Source organism: Melanaphis sacchari, unplaced genomic scaffold (assembly GCF_002803265.2).
Source record: "Melanaphis sacchari strain LSU unplaced genomic scaffold, SCAv2.0 Contig175_pilon_pilon, whole genome shotgun sequence".
In the NCBI taxonomy this organism is placed as follows: domain Eukaryota; kingdom Metazoa; phylum Arthropoda; class Insecta; order Hemiptera; family Aphididae; genus Melanaphis; species Melanaphis sacchari.
In genome coordinates, this window is record NW_020270822.1 from 5794 (window position 1) to 29384 (window position 23591).

Below are 23591 nucleotides of genomic sequence, written 5' to 3' on the forward strand. Positions count from 1 at the left end.
ACTTTATTCAGCATAAAACTAAGACGCCATCGTTATCTACTACACATGTAGAGAAGTAAATAAGTAAATAGCTATGTCTTACACAGGGCCGGATTTAGAGGAGTGGAGACCTCGGGGCATCAAAGGAGTGGGGGCCCCCTGGCACTAAATTATTTTACAAATAAAATGAACATTTTTTTTCAAAGTAGATTATTTTTCTTTTATTAGTATTTAACAAACATATAATTATAATCAGAAACAAGAAATTAAATTTAAGTGTTAACAAACGGAATCTTCCGAGCTTTTTTTGCCGAAAAATCGTTGATAAGTTCGTTGAAATCCAGTTCCCGAAGTAAATCACTTTCAATGCTCAGGAGAGAAAGTTTTGATAGACAATTTTGTCCCATCGTGGTTCGAAGCCTATTTTTTATAATCTTCATTTTTGAAAATGAGCGTTCTCCAGTGCAATTTGATACCATCAAAACCAAATACATTCTCAATGCAATTTCAAGATTAGGGAATGTAGCTCTGAAATTTTGATCTTCGAGAATTTGGTAGTAAAATAGTTCCGGAGATCGGTCTTTTCCATAGTCCTTTTTGTATGCGTCGATCAACGACACAAATTGAACCAACTCATTTCCAAGACTAGGTTCTAAATCATCCTCATAAACTTTCACCAATGCCTCTGCTGCAGCGTGCAAATTTTCAACATCCATCTTCTCAATGTGATTAAGAAATCCAAATCTCGAACGTACAGCTTCATAGGCATACAATCTTTCAGTAAGAGAAACACATAGCTGGTCAATTACTGGTATGAAGGTAGATACTTTGTATTTCTCCTTGGGTGACAGGTTTGCGTCTTGTGCTTTCCGGATTCAACCTCACATTTCTCGCTCTGGTGCGTGATTGTATGTATTGATCGGTATGAGATATTTTTTTGGCTGCTTCTTCGTATTTATCAAAATCGTTTCTTTTGGATTCTACGAATATTTTCAATGATTCTAGTGCACGCATTGCCGATTCAAGAATCATTTTCGGGTCTTGCAACATTTTGTTTGTAGCGTTGAATCGCTCCAAGATGTCCCAGGTAGCAAAATCGTAATGATATTATTACTATAATATTATAATACCGCTATGAAAATAATATTTATTTGTAAATATTATAATATCATTTATATTTCATTGCAATTATATTATTATTTTAGAAACAATATATTATTATTTTTATTTCATTCCATTTATAATATTATTTGCGGAATATATTATTCATGTTTTTTTATTATTTCGTATGTAATAATAATAATTTTTAAAATTTATATTTCCAGCCATCTGGCTTTTACATACCTATTATTAAATAAATAGAAATGAAAAAAAACCAAAACTAACATCCAAATTATTTTTATTAACTTTTTTAAATTTTTTTGATTCTCTAGTAGAAAACACTATTAATAGTACTACCGTACTCATGTATTATTATTACTGACCGAAAAAAATATTGAATAATATCTATACTATAGTCTATAATAGTGATGTATATAAGTGATAACTAACTACGATTTACAGTAAAATATACTTTACAGTTTATATACTTATACGCCCACCAATGAAGTTATAAACTAAATTTATAATATTATTATTTACACCACTAATTATCACATCATAATTAATAAATAATAATATTTGTATAATTTATAAATTATTTTTAACCGAACCAGTCGCATAATACGCAAAAATACAGTGCATATTAATGATGTATTCATTTCTATTACCTATTATTTCTTAATAAGTCATGTTAAAATAATCTGATAATAATGGTAATAACACTATTCATTAATAATTAATGAATATAATATTTAATTCTTGTTGTTTAATATTATTAAAAGTACCTACATTATAATATTATGTTTTTTAAATAAAAACATAGAAACATAATAAATAATAATATATGTATTTTGTATTAAACATTATTTTTAATAATGATTCGTGGTTTACATTATAATTTACCACCTATTAAAATAAATGACAATATGAATAACGACAATAACTAATTAATTAATTAACGAATTAGATTATAATTATGTTTATATGAGTGTATTAATAACTATTATTGTTAGGCATCATAAATTATAATATAACTAATAAGGAATCATTGATTTTAGAATATATTTTAAAATCAATGTAAAGAATCAAGGTCTATTAATATATATAAATTATATTATATTATACTGTAAGTAATATATATTCATGGACTAAGATATAACTGGACTAAAAAGCCCAATCATTAATCACTAGGCAGTCTGGGCTGCTTAAAGTCCTGTTGCTAGTGTTGCTACCAATGAGAATATTAATATAATATTAATTTATGTCAATTTATAATAATATATATTGTCAATTGTCATGTCGCGTACTCGCGTTGCGTCGCGATTTAATAGCAATCGCCAGTTGCTTTTGGTGAAAACCACAAATATTATACGTTTATTATTCGAGGTGAAAATTAAAAACACCAACTTGTCCAACTTACACTGCGTTTATAAATGTAACCGTAAAGTCAAGGTTTACGACATATTCGATATTTTGATTGTCAATACACTCGATATCGTTATCGTGCAGACTGTAGATAATTGTGGTGTCCATGGAATTAGCCGAGCTAAAATTAGTGGTAAAACCAGTGTTTGGCGAGTTCCTTGTAAAAAGGAATTCGTTCCGTTCCTCGTTCTTTTTAATAAAAAAGGAATTCGTTCCGTTCCTTGTTCCTTAAAAAAAAAAAGGAATTCGTTCCTTTGTCGTTCCTTTAAAAAATGAACGAGTTCCTTTTTAGTTCCAAATAAAATAAAAATTCTTATTTAATCATACGTTTTTTTTATTCATAGCTGATATACTTAGATGCTTTACTTTTTAATTATACTACAAGTACATTTTTATAATTTTATAATTAGTAAATACTAAATACTGATACAAATATAATATTAAAATATTAAATTAAATATAAACTGGTTTTTTTTTTATTCATAAACATTTTTTAAACAATATAAATTAATATATATATAACAATTAACAATAGACTATATTATATTCTAAGAAATTAGTTCTTCTAAAACAGAACAAAATGACTGTACTAAAAGTACTACAATCTAAAGTGTAATTTTATTTTGTTTTAGAAGAACTAATTTCTCAAAAAGTTCATCTCCTAGTCTGTAACGTTTAACAGTCATTACATTGGATCCAGTAGAAAACAGTCTCTCGACAGGAGCACTTGAGGGCATTGGTGTATTGTACTCCAAAAACACTTTCATAACTTCTGGATAAGACAATAACATAGTTATCTCATGCAATGGACTTTTCAGATACATTTTTAAGTCATCTTCAGAGGAACTTTTTTTATTATTCAATGGAAGACAAAAAAAATTTTGTGCTTTATCAAATTCTTTGTTTGTAGTATCACTTGTATCATTTTCATCGTTTTCTTTACAGTAGAACAAAGCTTTCAAATTTTTTTCAGCTAAACACTGATCATATTTATCAAGCCAAATAAGTTTGAATCTTGGAATTAAACATGATGCTAATATTAATTCGTTTTTCTTCCAAATTGGTTCAAATCTTTTTTTAATAGATTCGATGATTGTTTGTAAAAGTGGTGCACAGTAAACTAACTTTTCGTTGTCGATCGCTTTTAATTTTTTTTCCAACGCATAAAGACTTGACAATAAAAAGCCCATGTACATACTTTCTTCCCCTTGTAAAAAGTCTAAGGTATCAGCTAAATGTGACATAACATCACAATACTCATTTATCAGTTGAATTTCTTGTAGTGTGAACCTTTGTATTTCACAATAGTCCAATACCTGATTGATCTTGTCTAATCCATTTTGTGCATTTAATATATTTTTTAATTGTAACAAAGCATCATACATGCAGTTCCACCTAGTTTTATTTGGTGTTTTAAAATAAACTCCTAAAATATCATGTATTTTTTCGGCTGCTAGAGGAGATATGTTTTGCTTAGACCACATTGATGTACATTTTCCAAGCATTTTTCTATAAAGCTTTTTAAAATTAGTATTTGTATTTATCATTTTATCAACATCCGATTTTGCGATAAGGTCCAATGTGTGACTTGCACATCTATAGTGAGGAGGTAATTGAATAAATGTGTCAGATTCTTGTTCTAATGCAGTTGTTGAATTTAATATATCAAATAAGTCAACATTCTCATTTTCATCATCCGAGTCTGGATCATTATCAGAGTCTGAATTATTGGTATTAGAATAAGTATTAAATGCCTTCACAAAGTTTGAACCATTGTCAGTGGTTGTTGAAACAATTTTATTTTGAATTTTATATGTTGTATAGATTTTATATAATGCCTTTGCAATAACATCATAAGTATGGCGACCTTGGAGACGACAGCATGCTAATGATACAGATTCTCTTTTAAAACTTTTGGAGTTTATCCAGTGACATGTCACCCCAATATAGCTCTTTTTTCCTTTGGTCCAGCAATCAGCTGTTGTAGATACATACAAAACTGATGATAATGTATTTGTTATATTGTCTACCATGGATAAATAAAGTTTTTCAATTTGTATTTTTATACTTTTACTGGACATAACCTTTAAATCTTTTGGTAAACCTAGTCTAACCAGATTTACAAACGAAGGTTTATCAACCACACTTAGTGGTTGAGTATTACTCACAATAAATTTCAATAACAAATCATTTAATTTGTGCTGAGTAACACCTTCTTTACCAGATCCACAACGTTCTAGTGTTAACTGATGCAAGGGGTTTGTGGTTTGATCAGTTTCCAAACCAAAACACTGTTTTTTAATAACATACTTTTGTTTGCCATCATTTAAAGCATTTTCAAAATCATTGTTTTTGTATTGATGTACTCTCTGAAACATATCAAATAACAAATAAAATTATTATATAATTTATTAATGCATGATTGTTTTAACAATTACATTACAAATCTAACATAATATAAACATAATCGGCACTTGGTCAAAACTCATGTAGGTGCATTTGCTTATTATGATTTACAAATCCCCAACTCACTCTGATTTCTTACTAATATTTTAAATTTTTACCACCACTAAAATTTCATAATAAGTCATCAAAACTATTCAAAATAACAAAACGGCATGAATCATAAAATCCCCAGGAGTCATTAAGCTTATTTTGGCATTAGGTACAAGAAAAAATATAATTTTTTTAATTTATTTACTTTAATTGGAGAATTAATAAATTAGTATATAAGGTATTTATTTTTATCATAAATAATAACAGTCAATTATTTACAAATATATAATATACAATAATATAAAATAACAACAATGTGTTACAGTTATAACTTATTTAATGGTTATTCAGAAAATTATAGTCCATAATAGGCATAATATATGGTTATCATTTTAAAATAATTATGAAAATAATAGTTATAATCAGAAAATTAAAATTGGCCATTATAATTTATATTTTACAAAATTTATTATTATTTTAAATGTTTTAAATTAAGTATTTAATTTAATTTGTTTATGTTAAAAGTTGAAATCTAGGTATACCGTATACCTACTAAATTATTATAAGGACTTGAATAATTTATTTAATTGCATTGAATATTATAATCTTTTAGAAAGTAATTAATTGATATTTAAAGATTTTATTATTTTAATCAACTGTCAATAATTTAATATTCTTAACTAAAAAATTCAATAAATTGTATTATAACATACCTTCATGTGTCGTTTAAGGTTTGATGGTGTGGTTTTTGATACACTGTGTAATTTAGTTGAAGGTTCACATAATACACAATGTACAAGCAAATTATTCCCTTTACTGCCTTTACATACAAAAAACTTTTCTATTCTTGGCCAAGGCATAGACGGTATCACTACAGTCTACAATACAAATGTTATAAATTAAATTAAATATATAAGTATGATTAAGTATCGAGTACCAATTATTACAAAAATTTTTCACAATTTAACATTTATAATTTATATGTACCTAGTGTCCTAGTACTAGTACTTACTTTATTGCTTGTGTCATCAACCAACACAGGATCATTAGGACTTGAAACAGTGACATGGTCGTTGTATATATTAGATGCTATAAAAAATGTTAATTAGATTTGTTGTTTAAATTTTAATAAAAAATGTATACCTACCTTTATGCAAATCTGAAGAAGTACTACACATTTCTTCTGGTGGATCATCTACGTCTTTTTCACTGAATTATTCAGCTTTTGTCACTGTACGTGGCTTAAAAAATTTGTCCATAACTTTAAATTTATTACTAGTTATTAACGAATAGTTAATTAGATATAGAGTATAGACAATCACAAGTCACAACATTACCTAATTAATTACGTGTAGGTATAACAAATTAATTCAATTCACTTCACATTATTCAAAAAATGAAAACGAAACACTGATACAGGCTGTCTACTTTGTCAGTGGCGTAGACAGAAACTTTCATTGGGGGGGGGGGGGGATATATAAACACCAAAAAACTAGAAAATATTTGTATAAAAAAAATTTTTTTTTTTTTTTTACAAAATGTGTCAATCTACAATATAATGTCTATTTTCCTAGATTTATGTGCCATAATATCTAGAATTTCTTCGGGCGTAATTGGAACTTCCCGATGAATTGATAATAATGTTAATCCATTTAATCTAGTCTGAAAATTAAATACAAAAATAGATTTATACCAACCTTAAAGACGAAAAATAACTATTAATTTTTACTTCAGCCATCGTATTTCTTAAGTATGTTTTAAGCCTTTTAAGGCACGAGAACGTTCTTTCGGGTGTTGATGTGGATACTGGTAAGGTACACAGTATTTTAAGTAGTTGATGCACATTTGGAAATATTGAGGAATTACATAGTCTCAGAGCATCTATAGCTATTGTAGGATGTTGATTTGTTAAATTCAATTTTGATTGCCAGATTTTTAACTCTGCAATTACTGTCTGAACATCAGTGTTAAGATAAAAATGTACAAGTTCTTCAAATTCTTGAAAGTCAATGTTGCCAGAAAATATACATTGAAAACCTAGACAGAAAGTCCATACTTATGATTTTTGTAAATAGTATTTATTAACAAATATAAATTTTAATGTAACTTGGGTACCTACCTTTTAAAATATTTTTGTGTATAAGAAATCTTTCTTTTAAATTAATTATAAAAGAGTCAATGTATGGTATTGCTATAGTAATTCTATAGTAATTTTCAGGTTGAATCGTCTTATCCTCAGTAAATATATTTGCACGATTTGCCTGTTTCTTAACTATACGTTTGATAGAAATGTTAATATCCAAAATGTCTGCCATTTTCTATTTATATTTTATAAATTAATATACTATATCTATTCCTATTTCCTATATTATAAAAATAATTTCTATGGACAATAAAAATTAGTATACCTCAGCTTCGTTATACATTGATTTAAATTCTTTTTCAATATTTTGTCTCAAATCCTCAAGCATAGATACATTGCACTCTGCTAACTGTACGGCTTCTTTCAAGTCAATATCATTTTTTTGAAAACATTTACACAAAGGTAAACCATAAGAAAATACCACCTATTAATACAATATAAGTAATTATAACCAACTAAATACAAAAAGAATCATTAAAACTCAAATATATTGTTTGATTACCTTAAAAATTTGAAGAGCAATTAAAAACTCGGAATCCATGGATTTTACCAACATACTGGCGTCAGTTGATGATTTATCATTAAACGTGGTTGATATTTTGTCCAATGCTTCAACAACACATGGAAAAAGTTCAACAAAATCATTGACAGCAGTATACCTCTCTACCCAACGTGTCGCACACAAACGCTTTAATGATTTAGATGATGGATTAAGATCACTATTAGCAATAGCTTCCAATAGTATACTGTGACGTTTAGGTGTGTTAAAAAAACAATGCATTTTTTCTATTACACCCAAACAGTTCCTAATAGATTGTTGTTCACACGATGAAGACACTGCCAAATTCAATGTATGAGCAGCACAGTGAACATATAATGCTCTAGGATACTTATTTCGTATTATAGTCTGTACTCCTTTAAATTTCCCTGACATATTACTTGCGCCGTCATAACCTTGGCCATACATTTTAGAGCAGTCAATTCCACAAGAATTTAAACCTTTAATTTAAATAAATTTTATTTTATTAATTATACACAACACTTTATATATTCATAAAATACCTTCAAGAATAGTCGAAGCCAAATGCTGACCAGTTAAGTTATGTACTTCAACATACTTCAAAAAAAACTCACATAACTTAGCATTTTCTCCAGTACCATTAACAAAACGAACACACAGGGTAAGCTGTTCCTTAACTGACACATCTGCTGTCTCATCAGCTAACACAGAAAAACACTGAGCTGAATTTACCATCTTTACTAGTTTACTTAGTATCAGGTCACCACATATGGTAATAATTTCATTTTGTATCTGAGGACTGATGTATTTGTTTCGAGACTCAGATTCTAGATGATTTTTTAAATAATCTATGTCTTTGGCTTTATATTTTAAAATAGCTCGAAAATTACCTTCATTGGCTTCATTCAAATTAGAATTATTACCGTCAGACTCATCTAAATTAAACATAAAATTTTAATACAAAATGTAATGTATTATAATATACATAAGCACTAACTATTAAACTTGATTGAGCCAAAATCTCTATGTCCACGGAGTGAAATCTCCTGTCTTCCACAAAGGATAATACATTCTATGATTGGAATTAATTTCAACCTGTTTTGCTTCTTCTGTTTGATCCTAAAATATAAACTTATTAAGTACAAATAAGTTACTTCCTAATAGGAAGTTCCTATTGACATTTTTACAATTATACCTTTCATCGTCCAATTTATCAATTATTGAAGGTGCATTGTTTGAAAAAATATTTAAAAAATGTTCTGATTTCAAAATAGAGGTTTTGTGATATTCTAAATTATTATGATCCGATAAAACCTAAAATTAATTTTTTTATAGTAATCATTTTTCTAAATTATAATTTCTACATATTAATACTTCTGTAGCTTTCTTCCAATTTTGAAATGGTGTTGAAACAAGACTGCCTAAGCGTTGTGAGCCAATACCACCAGCAAAAGCAAAAACCACACAGTGCTTACAAAAAGCCCCATCAAATTTTTCAGAATAGGATAGCCATGGAAACACTTTCAACCATTTGTACTGGAATCGTAGACCTCTTTTTTTCCATAAATCTAATAGTGGAAACTTATAATTTTCTGGTGGTACCCATAGATCAGTTAATACCTAATAAGAATTGATTGCATATCAGCATTCAATAATTTATTAATTATAATTATAAACTATAAATATGAATAATTGCATAATTATTTTGCTTATAGTCTTTGTTTTATAAACCATTATAAAAAGGTTCTAATAAACTTACTATGTTTTTTTCACAATCCGACAAACTACGATTAATGAATAAACCTACATCATTAGCATTATGCATTTGCTGTAAGCTAGCATTTACCTTAAAGTAGAAAAAAGCATATCATTTAAATAAGCAGATAGGTAAGTGAAAATAATTATTATTGCTATAATAATTTGACTATATACTGATACTGCAATATTTCATTGTATTAATGACTAACCTGATCTTGATGTGTACTAGACGTTGATGTTGAACACAATTCAAATAATTCTCTATCATCCTTTCTGATTTTTGGTGGAGGAGATGTTTTTTCAACCGTACTGATTTTAGAATTAGATTTAACAGTAAAATAGTTTTTTATATTACTCATATTGATTAATAAAATAGAATAATGAGTTCACACTTGACACTTCACAAAATATGACAATATTATTATAAAATAATAAAATATAATTCATAATAATATATACTACTCCTAGGGATTTACGTGAAAATTGATATTATTGTATATTTGTATATTACAATTTACAATAAATAGAGATAATATTTTATATACCTAATATTGATAATAAAATAATCACAGTTAAAGATAGTATAGCCGTGATAATAACCAATAAACCACGGTTTAAGATTACATGTTAGCTATCGGTCACCTAACTGTATATCAATCACAGTACAGAACATGTTACGGGTTTAGTGCATAATTTCACCACATCTGTAGAGCGCTAGTAGTAAGTAGGGTCATAAAGTATGTTTTATTAGTATAGACTATAGATCAGTTTTTCTATTTTCGGTATTTTATATTAAGTTATATATGTTATATATTTTAAAAGTCCATGGGGATCCATCCATATCACCCCGTGTTCACGCCCATGACAACACAAGTAATATGATATATTTGGACAATATAAACGTGTTTACTTTTTAGTTATACATGGTGCAGCATCTAACACTAATACAGTTTTTTCATCTCATCCACCACCTAGCCATAATATTTTTAAACCATCGTTCACAAAATGTGTAATTGCCGAGTGATTAGTTTTTTTTTTCAATTTCTTACATGCGATAAAAAATGGGCAATTTTTATGTCACAATTTAATGCACCAACTAAAAAACAAGCTACTTAGTAGCTTATGATTTCTATCAGTAGTTTCATCGATAAAAATACAAATAAAAGAATTGTCTAATGATTTTCTAGTATGCTCAATTTTATGGCTTGAATGTAACATAGTTGTAGATAGTTTTTTCTCAGTGCTCTTATCTAGTATGTACTTGTTGGTATATTTCTCTAAAAAACTTGTAATTTGTACTAAAGTATATTGGTAACAATCATACTTGTACATAAATTTTTATGAAAATTAGATTGTAGTTTGTTTAAAACAGATAAGAGAGATTGTTTTTTTAAATCATTACGTTTTAGATTTTTGATATAAAGAGAGCTAGAAGTATGTCATATAATTTAAATTTTGTTTTTACAAGGTATTTGTTAAGTACAAACCTGACATAATATAATTTATCCATCTGTAGTTAATGCATTTGTTTCTTTATTAAATGGTTAAATTAATTGACTCAATAAAGTTTTAAATGTAGAGTGGATTTGCAGTATTTTAATCTTAAATTGAATTACTGATCTTTGAACTTATGTTAAATTGACAACACACCTAACGAGAATCAAATATTTAAATGAAATTTTTTAACATTTTTAAAGATTTATGATAATCACAAAATATACGGACGTCATGATATCATTGGAGTTTTTTTTATATCTCATATCTAATTACTTGATAATTGATTTTTTTATCAATGTTATGTTCTTATCAATATTGCATTGCACTTTTCGTCTTAATAAGGAAAAAAACAAAAGGTTAAAAATATTTTTTTGTAATTCATTTCATTTTTTACAAAATTCAACATAGTACCAAACACCAATATAAAGTTAACAAATATTTTTTATGTCCCCACCGCTGAATCACTACTGGCCATGATGATAAAGATGGTTCATCTTGATGGAGAGGGAGTTTCAATCGGTCATTTTTGACAGTATAAAACCTTTTTAAAATAATATATTTATTATGAAAACATTAAGTTTGGATTAAAGTATTTTTATATTTGTTTTCAAGTATTGAAGTCATTTACTTACTAGAAAATTGATTGATTTTTCTTTTACATCAATTGTTATATTTTATTTTCCTGAAAAAATTGATTTTGATGATTCTACCCCTTTTTTATGTGCAACCATAAATTATTTTTTAATTTTTTTAAAAATGAGATATTTTACCTTTTATTTTTACTGTTTAATCAGTTGAATACCTGGAAGATGTATTATCATTTTCCATCGGTATTGTTATTGCAGATGTTACGTTACTTTCACTTTCATCATTATTATTACCAGATTTTGAAAAATCATGTATAAAACATGTTTTCATTCTTTTTGCTGAAGTAGGCATATTTGCAACTTTATTAGATACAAATTTAATATGATTACTCGAACAATCTTTCCAAGCCTCTGAAATAAATGAAATTTAATATTAAGAATTTAGAACTATTTTTCATCCTTTTCTAATTAATTTTTACAAAATAGTAATGAATTATAATCATTAAACATTGAGTAGAATAACTTTTATAACACACAAAAAAAAAAAAAAAAACAACGTATAATATCTAAAAACAAATTCATTCATAGCATACCCATTAAATGTGATACTCTGACAGAATTAATTGAAAATGGATCGCTTAATTCATATTGTTGGTATTTTGTTTTATTTGAGTCATGAAAACCAATTTTTTCACCCAGAAATAAATCAATTATCCATAGAACATTTACAATGGGTATTTCTAAAGTTAAAGCTCTTCTTATGATTCCACCTTCTAAACTATAATTACAAATTTAAGTACATTAAATTATTATTAAATTGTTCATTGTTTAGTGGAGTATAAATTATGGAATTTTATATAATATATATAATTTAAACTTAATGTTGAAAACCATAAATAGCTAACTATCACATTGAATTTAAAATTTTTATTATTTAAAATATATAATATTATTAAAAAACGTTAGTGTTATACATTAAATGAAACACTTTGTGCACATAATATAATTACTTGTATTCTCACTACATTATAGTTAATTTAAAGCATTATATTTTTTTTCAATTTACAGTGTTTAAATAATTTTCATTACATTTTTGTTAAATGTTAACTGAAATAATACTGTTACAGTGTTGAGTTAGTTTTGTCACCTTATTATTACTTACTATACAACACTGATAATTTATGATTATAAAGTGCATTAATAAAAACAACTTACTTCTGACTAATTACAATATGAGTACTATTGGAAACGTTACTAGTTACACAAGCACCCAGAATTTCAGCCATAACTTTGGCTTTAAAATATTCATTTTTATTAAAATTTACAATTGCTATCTGGTTATCTTCACATGGTAAATTATCGTAGCTGAAACATAATAATTCAAAATATTTAATTCATTGCATTTAGATCCAGAACAACTTAACCTAACCAGCACCAATGCTTGTTATTAAGGAAAATATATATATAATGTGATTGTGTAGTTTCTATAATATATTACAATACATAATATATTAACAAACATAACAAAAATATTTTACCTGTATGGTATTGGCAAATGATGAGATAACCAAGGTTTTATTATTTTTTTTTCGCTAATAATATCGCTGAGCCAATAATCAGTCACGCATTTTTTATGATCTGATAAACCCTGAAAAAATTACGATATTAATAATTATTTATTTGCATAATATATCAAAATATTATTTTTACCCTAACGACTTCATTATTCTTCTGGCTGTTGCAAATCAAATGAGTTACTTTATTTGAATAATGATTAGCCACAGTACCACCATGCTCCATTATACGTTGTTCATTGAAATACAAGCGATCTGAATTAAGTTCTTTGTATTCATTAACAATCAAAAAGTGGCAATCAGATAAAAAACCCTTCACAGTAGATGCTGTGAAATAAAAATAAATTACTAATAACTTAAATTCTTATGTTGTTTAAATTTTTGGTAGATATTTTACAAAAAATTTAAAAGTATTAAGAGTTAGTATAATAATATATTATATATAAAAAAACTGGGAAGTAGAAAAAGTAGTCAAAAAGCATTATTGGGGAATTTCCTCAACAGCACTTAGTAAATTGACTGTTACAAGCCTTTTTTTTTGCTTTTGTCTAGTTTTAATAATATATATATATAAATATAAATTTGTTAAATAATATAATATACTTTTACTACAGAAAATTATTTTTTATAAGAAAAGTATTTTTGTTTATCTTACGGTTTAACTGGAGTTGTAACTTAGATAGTTGTATTTCAGTAATTCTATTTTTGTTGCAAAATTTACCTGAAATATACTTATAAATTAATTCAAAGAACATAGTAAAATAACATTTAATCTTTCACTAGATAACCTTCAATTAGATATACATGTCTATGTTGAATAAATTACTTAAGTATTTAAACATCTGACAAACTAAATTTTGGTTTGTCAGTTTTTAAAGCTCAATTTCAATTGAAGGTCAAACATACATAACAATGTTTTTATTGTAAAATATATAATAAATCAATGTATAAAGAAATGGTAAATATACCCTTGACGTATTTGGTATATAATATTTTAGATTTTAACTAGAAGCTTAATTTAAATTGAAGGCCAAACATAGATACATATATTACATATATTGTTTCTTTGTAAAGAACATAATAAATCAATATATAAAAGAAATTGTAAACATACCTTTGATGTACTTGTTTTCATAGTTAATATCATTAAATTTACTTGGAAAATCTGCTTCTTCTGATTGTAAAGTGATAATTCAGATTTTAACTTGCTAAATGATGGATAATATAAAATTAATAAAACTGTCAATATTCGAATATAATCAATCTTATATTAAATTAAACAAATATACATTTACATACTTGAGTTCAGCTAAATGTATCGATTGTAATTCATTTCTTTTTTTAATAATATATTTTAGATTTTCTAACTGATATTTTCCTCAGTTGAACTGTTATGTATAAAATAATACTTAATTAATAGAAGTTTAAAATACAATATTTTATAATACAAGATTACTCACATTTTTAGGTGTTTCATTTCTGCAGAAATAAAATTTTCTAATCTCTCGTTTCTTTAGTATAAATTTTCATAATCAACTTATTTTTCTTATCATCCTGTATCTTTATTTTATTTTCATATCTATGAAAATGGAATTATACATATTTTATTCCTAAGTCTAGTTTTTCCTATAATAAAATTTTATATTAGTAAACAAATAAATTGATTAGTGGTTTTAAGGTTTCTACATTTAAGCTTATTTCATCTCTGTCCTAACAATTTTTTGTTATTATAAATAACGTGATTTATGTGATATGATTAGTTTATTTAAAATATGTAATTTAATGCATTTATTAGAAAAACAAATAAGAGTTTTAATTTAAATTTAAATTACTTTACATAAACTTTATTCTAAAGCATTAAATACTGTATATTATATTTAGTTTGTTTTGTTGTTTATTTATATATATTCAGTAAGTAAAAGACAAATTATAAATTAGTTTATCGTGATTAGCTAAATTAGATGTTTGACAATTTTTATTAAAACTGAAAATAAATACATAATGATGATTTTATTTTAATCAAAAGTTATATGAATAATGTAAACCTTGAACAATTTGAAAAATAAGAGTAATATTTTATTTTATTCAACTGACGATAAAGATTCACGTTTAGATTTAAAATCAACATTTATTTTATATATAGTTTTATAAATATAAATCAAAACAGTCAAAATGTACTATATATATAAACAAGATGTAAATCATAATATGATTTATATATTATATGAGTAGAAAATAACTAGAGTTTTATTGTTTAAAAATGTGTAGATTAGGTATATCTTCATACAATATACAATTTATTTCAAAATATTTACACAATAAATCCAGTTCTTCTTTGTTATTATATCTTTGTCTTGCATAAAAAGTTTGATTAAATTGTTATTAATACACTGGTCGACAAGTTGAAGTTAATACTTCGGACCAAAATATCATAAAAATAAACATCTTTTCGAACAATAAATTAATAGGCAATATTAAAATTTGTTTCACCTATTTAACTATTCATATCAAAATGATAAAGATGTACATGGTGTCGAATAAGTAGATTCTCTATATTCTACAATTACGCACGAAAACATTTTCTGAAAATTAAATGAATGAAAAATAATGTAATGTGTTGTTCTACAACATTATTTGATAGATTATTCTCATATTTTTAGATCGCATTCAATTTCCCTGAAATCTTCCGACGATCACATGGTTTTACTTTTCAAATAGTTATAAATAACAAAATATGTTTATTAATTATTATTTATAGGTTATAATCAATATAATTTTACTATCCAGCTATAAATACCAGTCAAATAAATGATATAAGATAGTGTATGAATTAAGTTTAAGTTCGCTGTAATTGTATTTATCTATAGGATAAAAGTAATTAGTAACATAAAATTCTGGATTCTATATAATTCAAAATGTTAGCGACCCATATTTTGAGAAACGATATGTCAGATAATTTATCCATATTATTTATTTGTTGATTACAATAATACTATATTATAGGTAGGTACTATCTTATTCAAATTATTATAAATGCAAAATTATTATTTTATTTAAATGTAAGTACAAATACCTATATGTTTAAAGTTTTAAATTTAATGATTTTTGTTGTAAGAATAATATATTATTTGGAATACTGATGATATAGTTACAGTTACAATACAAGATAAAGTCGTATTTGCCAGAGTTTTGAATTGATGAACATATCTTAGTACGTCTATGTATGGACGGAGATGTACTGATCAAATGTGATTTTGTTATTTTTATGACAATATTAATACATTAAATAATTCTAGCATAAATTTAAATTTCCATGCATCACATGTACATAAACACAGAATATTACAAAAGCTTCATTATTTTCTATTGGTGATTGTATGAGTTATGTAGAATAAGAAATTAAGTAAATATTTGATAATAGACATCATAAATCTTATATAATTATTTATTGCAGCAATAATTACATTTAACTCTTTATTCATTTTATTTAGTTCACTAAATTTAATCTAGAATTGTACATACCATATTTAGTTAAGTTAGGTAAGCAAAACATTTTAGTTATAACTGTTGGTATTATATTTATATACTTAAATAATAATCTAATAATACATTAAATAAAAATTAAATTATTAAATAGTAGTAGCTTGATAAATACAGTTTAAATTACCATTTTAACAGATTTTAATATTTATATTATTGAAATACTTTATTATGGTGAATTTAGTCTAATAGTAATCATTGATTACAAAGGCCGTATACTATAAATATTATATGTATTTATGTTCATTATTAGGGCTCTTACAATAAGTTAACCACAATGAATTGCATTAACGGGTCAAGGTAGACAAGACGAATATTAAAACAAAATATTGTTTAAACGGTAACAATTAATTTTCGGCTGTACATATTTTCAAATAATACTTGTCTATTAAAATACTTTTGTGTAAAATAATTTTATTAGAAATATTTATAAATATTTATTTTGTAGTGACCTTATGTCGTGACCGTAGGTACTGTGTCTAGAACCTACGAAAGATACCATAATCTAAAAAAACCATAAGATCTTTTGTTTCACTCAAAATTTAAAACAGCTGATTAATGTTAAATGTATAATCAAAATGCTTTCATGAGCGCTATATTGTGATGATGCGAGTATTGCATAATATTAGGTTATGCAAAAGGAAATATTATATTAGATAATTACTCTCTCATTTAATAATAATTGTATAATTATACATTTATAAATTATTAGTTATTACGAGTAAATAATAACTGATAAGGACAGAATATGCAAGTTAAAAATCTGTGAAATTAATTTTCCTAGAGCCTAGACATGGATGGCTTAATCTGACCTGTTGATAGGATTCGAGTATAAAACATTATAACAAATTTCCAATTATTAATTATTACAATTAACATATGTTTAAAATTAAAATATTTATTTATCTACCAGCCGGACGAACGACAATGCTCTGACGAAAATATCGAAAGCATCGGCATTAAAACGTCCGAAATATAAACATATAGTAGGTATAATGGTTTAAAATTCCATTAAATATGCGATCCATGTATAATGGATGTTTCGGTTGACCCTATCTAAACGTCTCTGTCAATGTATAAAACATTTTGTTTGCATTTACTGTATTAACCGGTTAATATCAATATTTAGTCAATATTTGTATATATATAATATTGTTGGTAGTGTGTGTGCACACCCTCTTTCAAGGCCAAATACAACCCTACAAAGCATGGGGTTTATATGTACTAGAGTGATTCACTAAAATGTGGCATATATTGCCTATGTGCCAATAATATCAGTACGTTGGACTTGTTTATAACTATGAAATAGCTTATTATAATATTACGCAAAGCTTTTAGTCCCTGTTGTTGAAGCTGTTTAATGCAAAAAATTTTTTTAAATACATTAAATTAAAGATATAGTGTGTGTTATGAGCATAGACACGGGTCACATTATTCTTTAATAACAAGAAAGCCTCTTGTTCGAATTTCTATTTAGATATAAAAAGTATTTAAAAATATGATTTTCAAGTGAATTATATTAGTAAGTTAAAAGTATTATAAGATTTCGTTATATCCGCCGGATGTTTAGGTTTTTAAATCTATTTGAAAATTTAATAAAATACACCATAAAAATACAACAATTCTATGTAAATATATGTGACTTACCTAAATTTAACCTGCTTATAGTTTAAACTGTTGAAGGATTAGGTAACACAAAGTGGTACTCAAAATGCCTTGTTGAAATGAGAAAACACACTGATTATTGCTCGTTAAAAGAAAGTACAGTTTTCGTTCGCAGGAATTGGTATTGAAAAAAGTAGTGTCTGAGATGACTGTTGCTGAAATGGCTGTTCCGTCTTTACTGGCGAAGTAGTGAACGGGACGATACAGTCGTACCCGTCAGGGGTGGTTGCCTGATTGTGACAGTGTGAACCGAACCCACGGCGACTGATTTCTTTTTCTTACCCCGATTACGATCCGTACAAAGTTGGTAGAAAATACTATTTTCATTGATTATTGAAACTAAAGAATTATCCCAATTACGTTTTACGTATATTAACGTAACTAGAATAAAACCCAATCACAAGAGCTAATAAAATTTGAAAAGAATGGTAAATTCTAGTTCATTAAGATTAATAAAGGTGATAAACTGCAAGATTAAAAACATAAACTATGTACGATATATATATATATCAGAAATTTATTTAAATAAAATAAAATATATTATTGAGTTGGTTGTATTATTAATTTTCTTTACTAAAAGTTAATATTTATGTATGTGTAATGAGTAAACACTGTTCCAAATGAGATGACTTGCGTTTGCGCAAGGTAGGCGTGGCTAACGGACCACACGGTAACTTCCATAACTCCCAAAACAAAATGAACATGGTGAACCTATTGAAAAAAAGTCTGAATTGATCTGAGAAAAATTGAAGAATTGGTTAATATTTTATAAGAAACATTAAACAAACGAGAATCCTCCCTTCCATTCTTCTGGTACGCGATAAACTTATATATGATTGTGTCATTCGGCATACGACTTGAAAATAATAAACGATGGTATATAAATCCGCGCTTTGGTTTAATTATTTAATGCCAACAATGTTATTTTTAATATTTTTACTTGACAAATGCTATTTTATACATTTTTTTTAAATTTTTTCCTTTATAGGTATGTACGCAATACATTTTGAATTTTATGAAAATATGCAAAAATCATTAAACATACAGAAATATGTAAAAAAAAGTTTTACCATTAGATTCAAATTGTTAGGATTCGTGAAGATCATAACAAAACTCAAAAAGTGAAAAGAAAAATGATATGTGATTGCATAGAAATCCGCGCTTTAAATTTATAATGATAATTAGTTATAAAGTGCAATATTTTAGTATATTATACAATAATAAAATATTTATGTACGTAGTACTTTATATTATGTACACTCATGCAGTGATTAACCGATGACAGATTAATAAATTATTATTGACCTATATGGTTTTTGTAAAATAGCTGCTTTGTAGCGTTCGACACTAGTCCGCCAAGGCAACACCTCGTTTTTTCAACCGCGAGAACCAGTGGCGCAACTAGAGAGGTGCAAAAGGATCTTTAGCTCCCCCTGGTTCAAATTTAACACACCTTTTTTTTATCCCCAACTATTCTATTATTATTGTAGTGAAATTCAATAACTCTGTGAGATATAAACAGTTTTAGCTCCCTACATTTTAGAGGTCTAGTTGCGCCTATGGTGAGAATGAAATTCTATAATAATAGGTATATAGTATTGTTTCCGTCGTGAGAAATTCAGTCGGCCAAATGTAAACTGCATGAATAATCTTTTTACCTGTAAAGAAAAAAATATTGTAATCTCCTACACGGACCTTTTTACTTGTAAAAAATTCAGATAATATCTTATACTCCTATATTTATGATTGAGTACACAATTTTAAAGTTGAATAGCTTAAAAAGCTAACAATGATCATGACAAGAAAATAATAAATATAAAAACATATTTCAATAAATAAAATATAAACAATTAAATAGAACATGATGGTGCACCGTGTTTTATAATAATTTTAAAATATATGTTAAACGTATTTTTATGTATAATACAATGTATGATTTATATATTTTTTGAGTATGATTTATTTTATTAAATAATTTTCTTTTTCAAACAATTATTTTGATTTTTATATTTTTTATATAGGCGTTAATATTATATTATGTTTGTAAGAGATTATTTAAATTTGTAAGAGTTTATCATTCCCAGCTCGGTCAACCTCCTGTTTGATGGCCCCTTAAGTTTTTTTTGTCTTACTTATAACCAATTATCTAAACCTAAATTTAAAAAAATATACATTATAAATTATACAGATTTTTGACCACCCCCTCAAAAAAAAATTTCTACAGCCTAAACTCATTTTATAACGGGTAGTTTTGAAATTAAAATCGTATATTATCATAGTATCATAATTTATAGATAAGGTAGGTAGATACATAATGATATCATAATGGAACTAGAGTCACATGTAAGATGTTTTTTAGGAAGTGATTATAAAAAAAATTAGTATTATATTTAAATTAATTTTTAAGTACCTATTTGAAGTGTTTATTACTTATAGTTTTTTCGATCATACGTTATACTTTAGAAGTCTTGTAGAAGTAAACTTTGTTTTAATTCTGTAAAGCCATTAGCTGTTAATGATCTAGATGCAAATGAATCAATTGGTGGGGAAAGGGTTGAACTCCACAACATCTCCCTTATGGTATATAATATATTGTATATTATTTCAAATTGTACACTACTACACGAGAATTTAATTCATTTTACACCATACTTGTAAAATAAATCATAAATATAATTATTTTTATAATAATGTATAAATATATTACAGGAAATATAAGTACAGAATTGTTTTATGCACTTTATTGTTCTTAAAAATTAATATAGGTACTAACAAAATATGCATTTTTAAGGTGTAATGTAAAAAACATTGAAAAATATATACTAATAAGTAAAATACATTTAAATTTTATTTACCACAGTTAGATTATTGAATTGTAGAATTTTAAAACTAGTTAAACGATATTCAGAATTTACATAAATACAATTTTCAGTTCCTCCCCATTTTATTAGAAAGTATTAAGTCCCATGGTTACTCCTAGTTATATCAATAATTTTAAAAAAGTACTTCTTACTGAAACTGCAGAAGGCAATATTGAAAAAATTAAATAACAGCAACCAAAAATTGAATAATTATGTTGACTGGGTTTTGTTAAGTCATGACTGCACTGGTGTGCTGATGATTGGTCATACACAATTCAGTCAAAAAATAAATCTGATTATTTTTTTGTACTTTTTATTTTTTGTCATAAGTAGTTAAAACTAATGAGGAATTTTGTATCAATTTTTAAATCTTGTGAAAACAATATTTTTATGAGTTTCTAACTATAAAATAATTTGTTTATTTTTGAGATTTAGATGTATATTATCAAAATTCAAACAAAATGTTAATTAAAAAAAAAATTGCGTCTTTAAATGTTGATTGTTTTTTTTTTTTTTATTGGAAAATGGTTATTGTGAAAGTAACATTGTATTAATTTTTCAGGCATAATTATCCATCATTTAATTTTTTATCAGAATTTATAAAAAAAAAAATCTAAAAAAATTATTGTATGTATAAGAAACATTATTACATAATCTTGGTTAAAAATTAACCTCAATGTTGAAAATCTAAGTATTTTGTTAACTACTTATTGTATACACATATAAATGGTATCATAGTAAAATAAAATACCAATATGTATTATCTGTCTATACTATCTTCAGTTATCCAGGCCCATGCTCAAAAGGGGAGGTAATCCTTCATTACCAAAAAATATGTAAATTGTGTTTTTCATTATGATTTATTATATTAAATATTTTATAATCGTATTTGTAATAATGGTTAATATAATGGTATACTACTATGATAGTGTTATGGTCACATATGACGTTTATCAATTTCCATCGTTGTCATTATTGACAAAATATAATGAAAATAGTATCTATTAATGTTTTCGTGTAAATAATGTTGTAGTATATATATGTACATCTTTCAGTAATTAACGCTTTAAATACTAATTTAATAATTGTATAGTTATTAAAAATAAAAAAGCATTTTTATTTAATAAAAAAAAATTAATGAATTTATTATTTCAACACATTGTCTAATTGTAATTATTATGTATAATATACATATTGTAAATAAAGATATCAAAAACCTGACAAATTATCAGTTACAGATAAAATGGTAGTATATTTTGCCACAATTCAATCAATGAACCGTAAATTTTCCTGGTAATATTCCAAAATTAGCATCATGCAATGTCGTTTTGCTATTTCAGCTTTTACATAAAAGCAATCTTCAACTCCTCTCCATTTAACTAGGAAGTATTGATTCCCGCGTCTATTAAATTTCATATCAATAATTTTTTCAGGAATTAAGCCCAAAGGAAATCCGTATGTAGAAGACTCTGAATTTTTTGTTTTTTCATTTATCATGATCTGTTAAGATAAAAATATATAAAAAAAATAATTTAAGACATTGAAATAGTTACTGAATACTGTATAATAAGTAGCATGAATTATAATCCATGTCAAATAAAACAGCTGAAATATTTTAACAAAAATCCATGTTTTTTTACACAAATAACAAATTTTAAAACGTATTTACTTACTGGAACTGGAAGAGAGTAAAAAACTAAAATGACAGCAGCTAAGACTTTTTTATATAACAATGTTGTCTGGGTTTTGTTGAATCATGAATACACTGGTATGCTGACTAACGATCACACAAGATCCGATTCAAAAAGAAGACTGCTATTGTTTATAGTTAACACTGACACAGGTACTGTAGCAATAGGTTACTATAAAATCAAAGATCGCTGGTGATATACGTAATTATATTCCTCATCATTCCTTGTATCCTTGCTGTGAATGAAGATATAATGATTTACCTGTCGAAGTAGATGCCAAATAATATAATATAATATAATATAAATGTATTTAAAATTAAAGTTCAAGAACTATACAATATACGTATTTTAAAGACAGATAATAATTAACATTTACTTTTTATTGAAGTGGAACTTTGTGTCGTAGAGTAAGAGTATTTATTCTATTTTAGTAATAATAAAGAAGAAAAAAAATTATTATAATTATAATGATAATAAAATTAACACAAAAAACAAAACCGAAAGAATTTAATGAAAGAATGAAGTAAGTAATTAATAAGTATTGTATTATACTTTAGAAATAATTATTACTATTTATATAAAGATTGTAAAAACAACTTTTTAATTTAAATTAAAAGTGTGAATAAATTGAACAAATTAGTAATTGTATATTTAATGAACTTAAAGTACAAGTGGCGATGTTAGTGAATGAGCTAACAACTTAAATAAGTCCGGTAAGCTGGAAGTTTAAACTAATAATTCTAAAGCATGTCGA

The 23591-nt window shown here is 25.7% G+C and overlaps 3 protein-coding genes across 3 annotated transcripts; all 3 read right to left on the reverse strand.

The window, feature by feature from the left end:
- Window positions 1–6549: 6549 nt before the first annotated feature.
- LOC112592445 (52 kDa repressor of the inhibitor of the protein kinase-like) lies at window positions 6550–7472 on the reverse strand. Its single transcript, XM_025336498.1, has 4 exons — window positions 7410–7472; window positions 7121–7319; window positions 6731–7038; window positions 6550–6663 (listed from the first exon to the last, which is right to left on the reverse strand). The coding sequence occupies exons 1-4, from the start codon at window positions 7470–7472 to the stop codon at window positions 6550–6552; spliced, it is 684 nt and encodes a 227-aa protein (XP_025192283.1).
- A 153-nt stretch (window positions 7473–7625) lies between these two features.
- Window positions 7626–10932, reverse strand: LOC112592443 (zinc finger MYM-type protein 1-like). Its single transcript, XM_025336496.1, has 8 exons — window positions 10910–10932; window positions 9632–9731; window positions 9424–9510; window positions 9039–9284; window positions 8860–8978; window positions 8662–8783; window positions 8207–8599; window positions 7626–8143 (listed from the first exon to the last, which is right to left on the reverse strand). The coding sequence occupies exons 1-8, from the start codon at window positions 10930–10932 to the stop codon at window positions 7626–7628; spliced, it is 1608 nt and encodes a 535-aa protein (XP_025192281.1).
- A 641-nt stretch (window positions 10933–11573) lies between these two features.
- LOC112592444 (PAX-interacting protein 1-like) lies at window positions 11574–13793 on the reverse strand. Its single transcript, XM_025336497.1, has 7 exons — window positions 13736–13793; window positions 13217–13407; window positions 13045–13154; window positions 12722–12871; window positions 12100–12284; window positions 11690–11917; window positions 11574–11601 (listed from the first exon to the last, which is right to left on the reverse strand). Exons 2-6 carry the CDS (start codon window positions 13304–13306, stop codon window positions 11706–11708), a joined length of 747 nt encoding a protein of 248 aa, XP_025192282.1. The 5' UTR covers window positions 13307–13407; window positions 13736–13793; the 3' UTR covers window positions 11574–11601; window positions 11690–11705.
- Between the last annotated feature and the right edge of the window lie 9798 nt (window positions 13794–23591).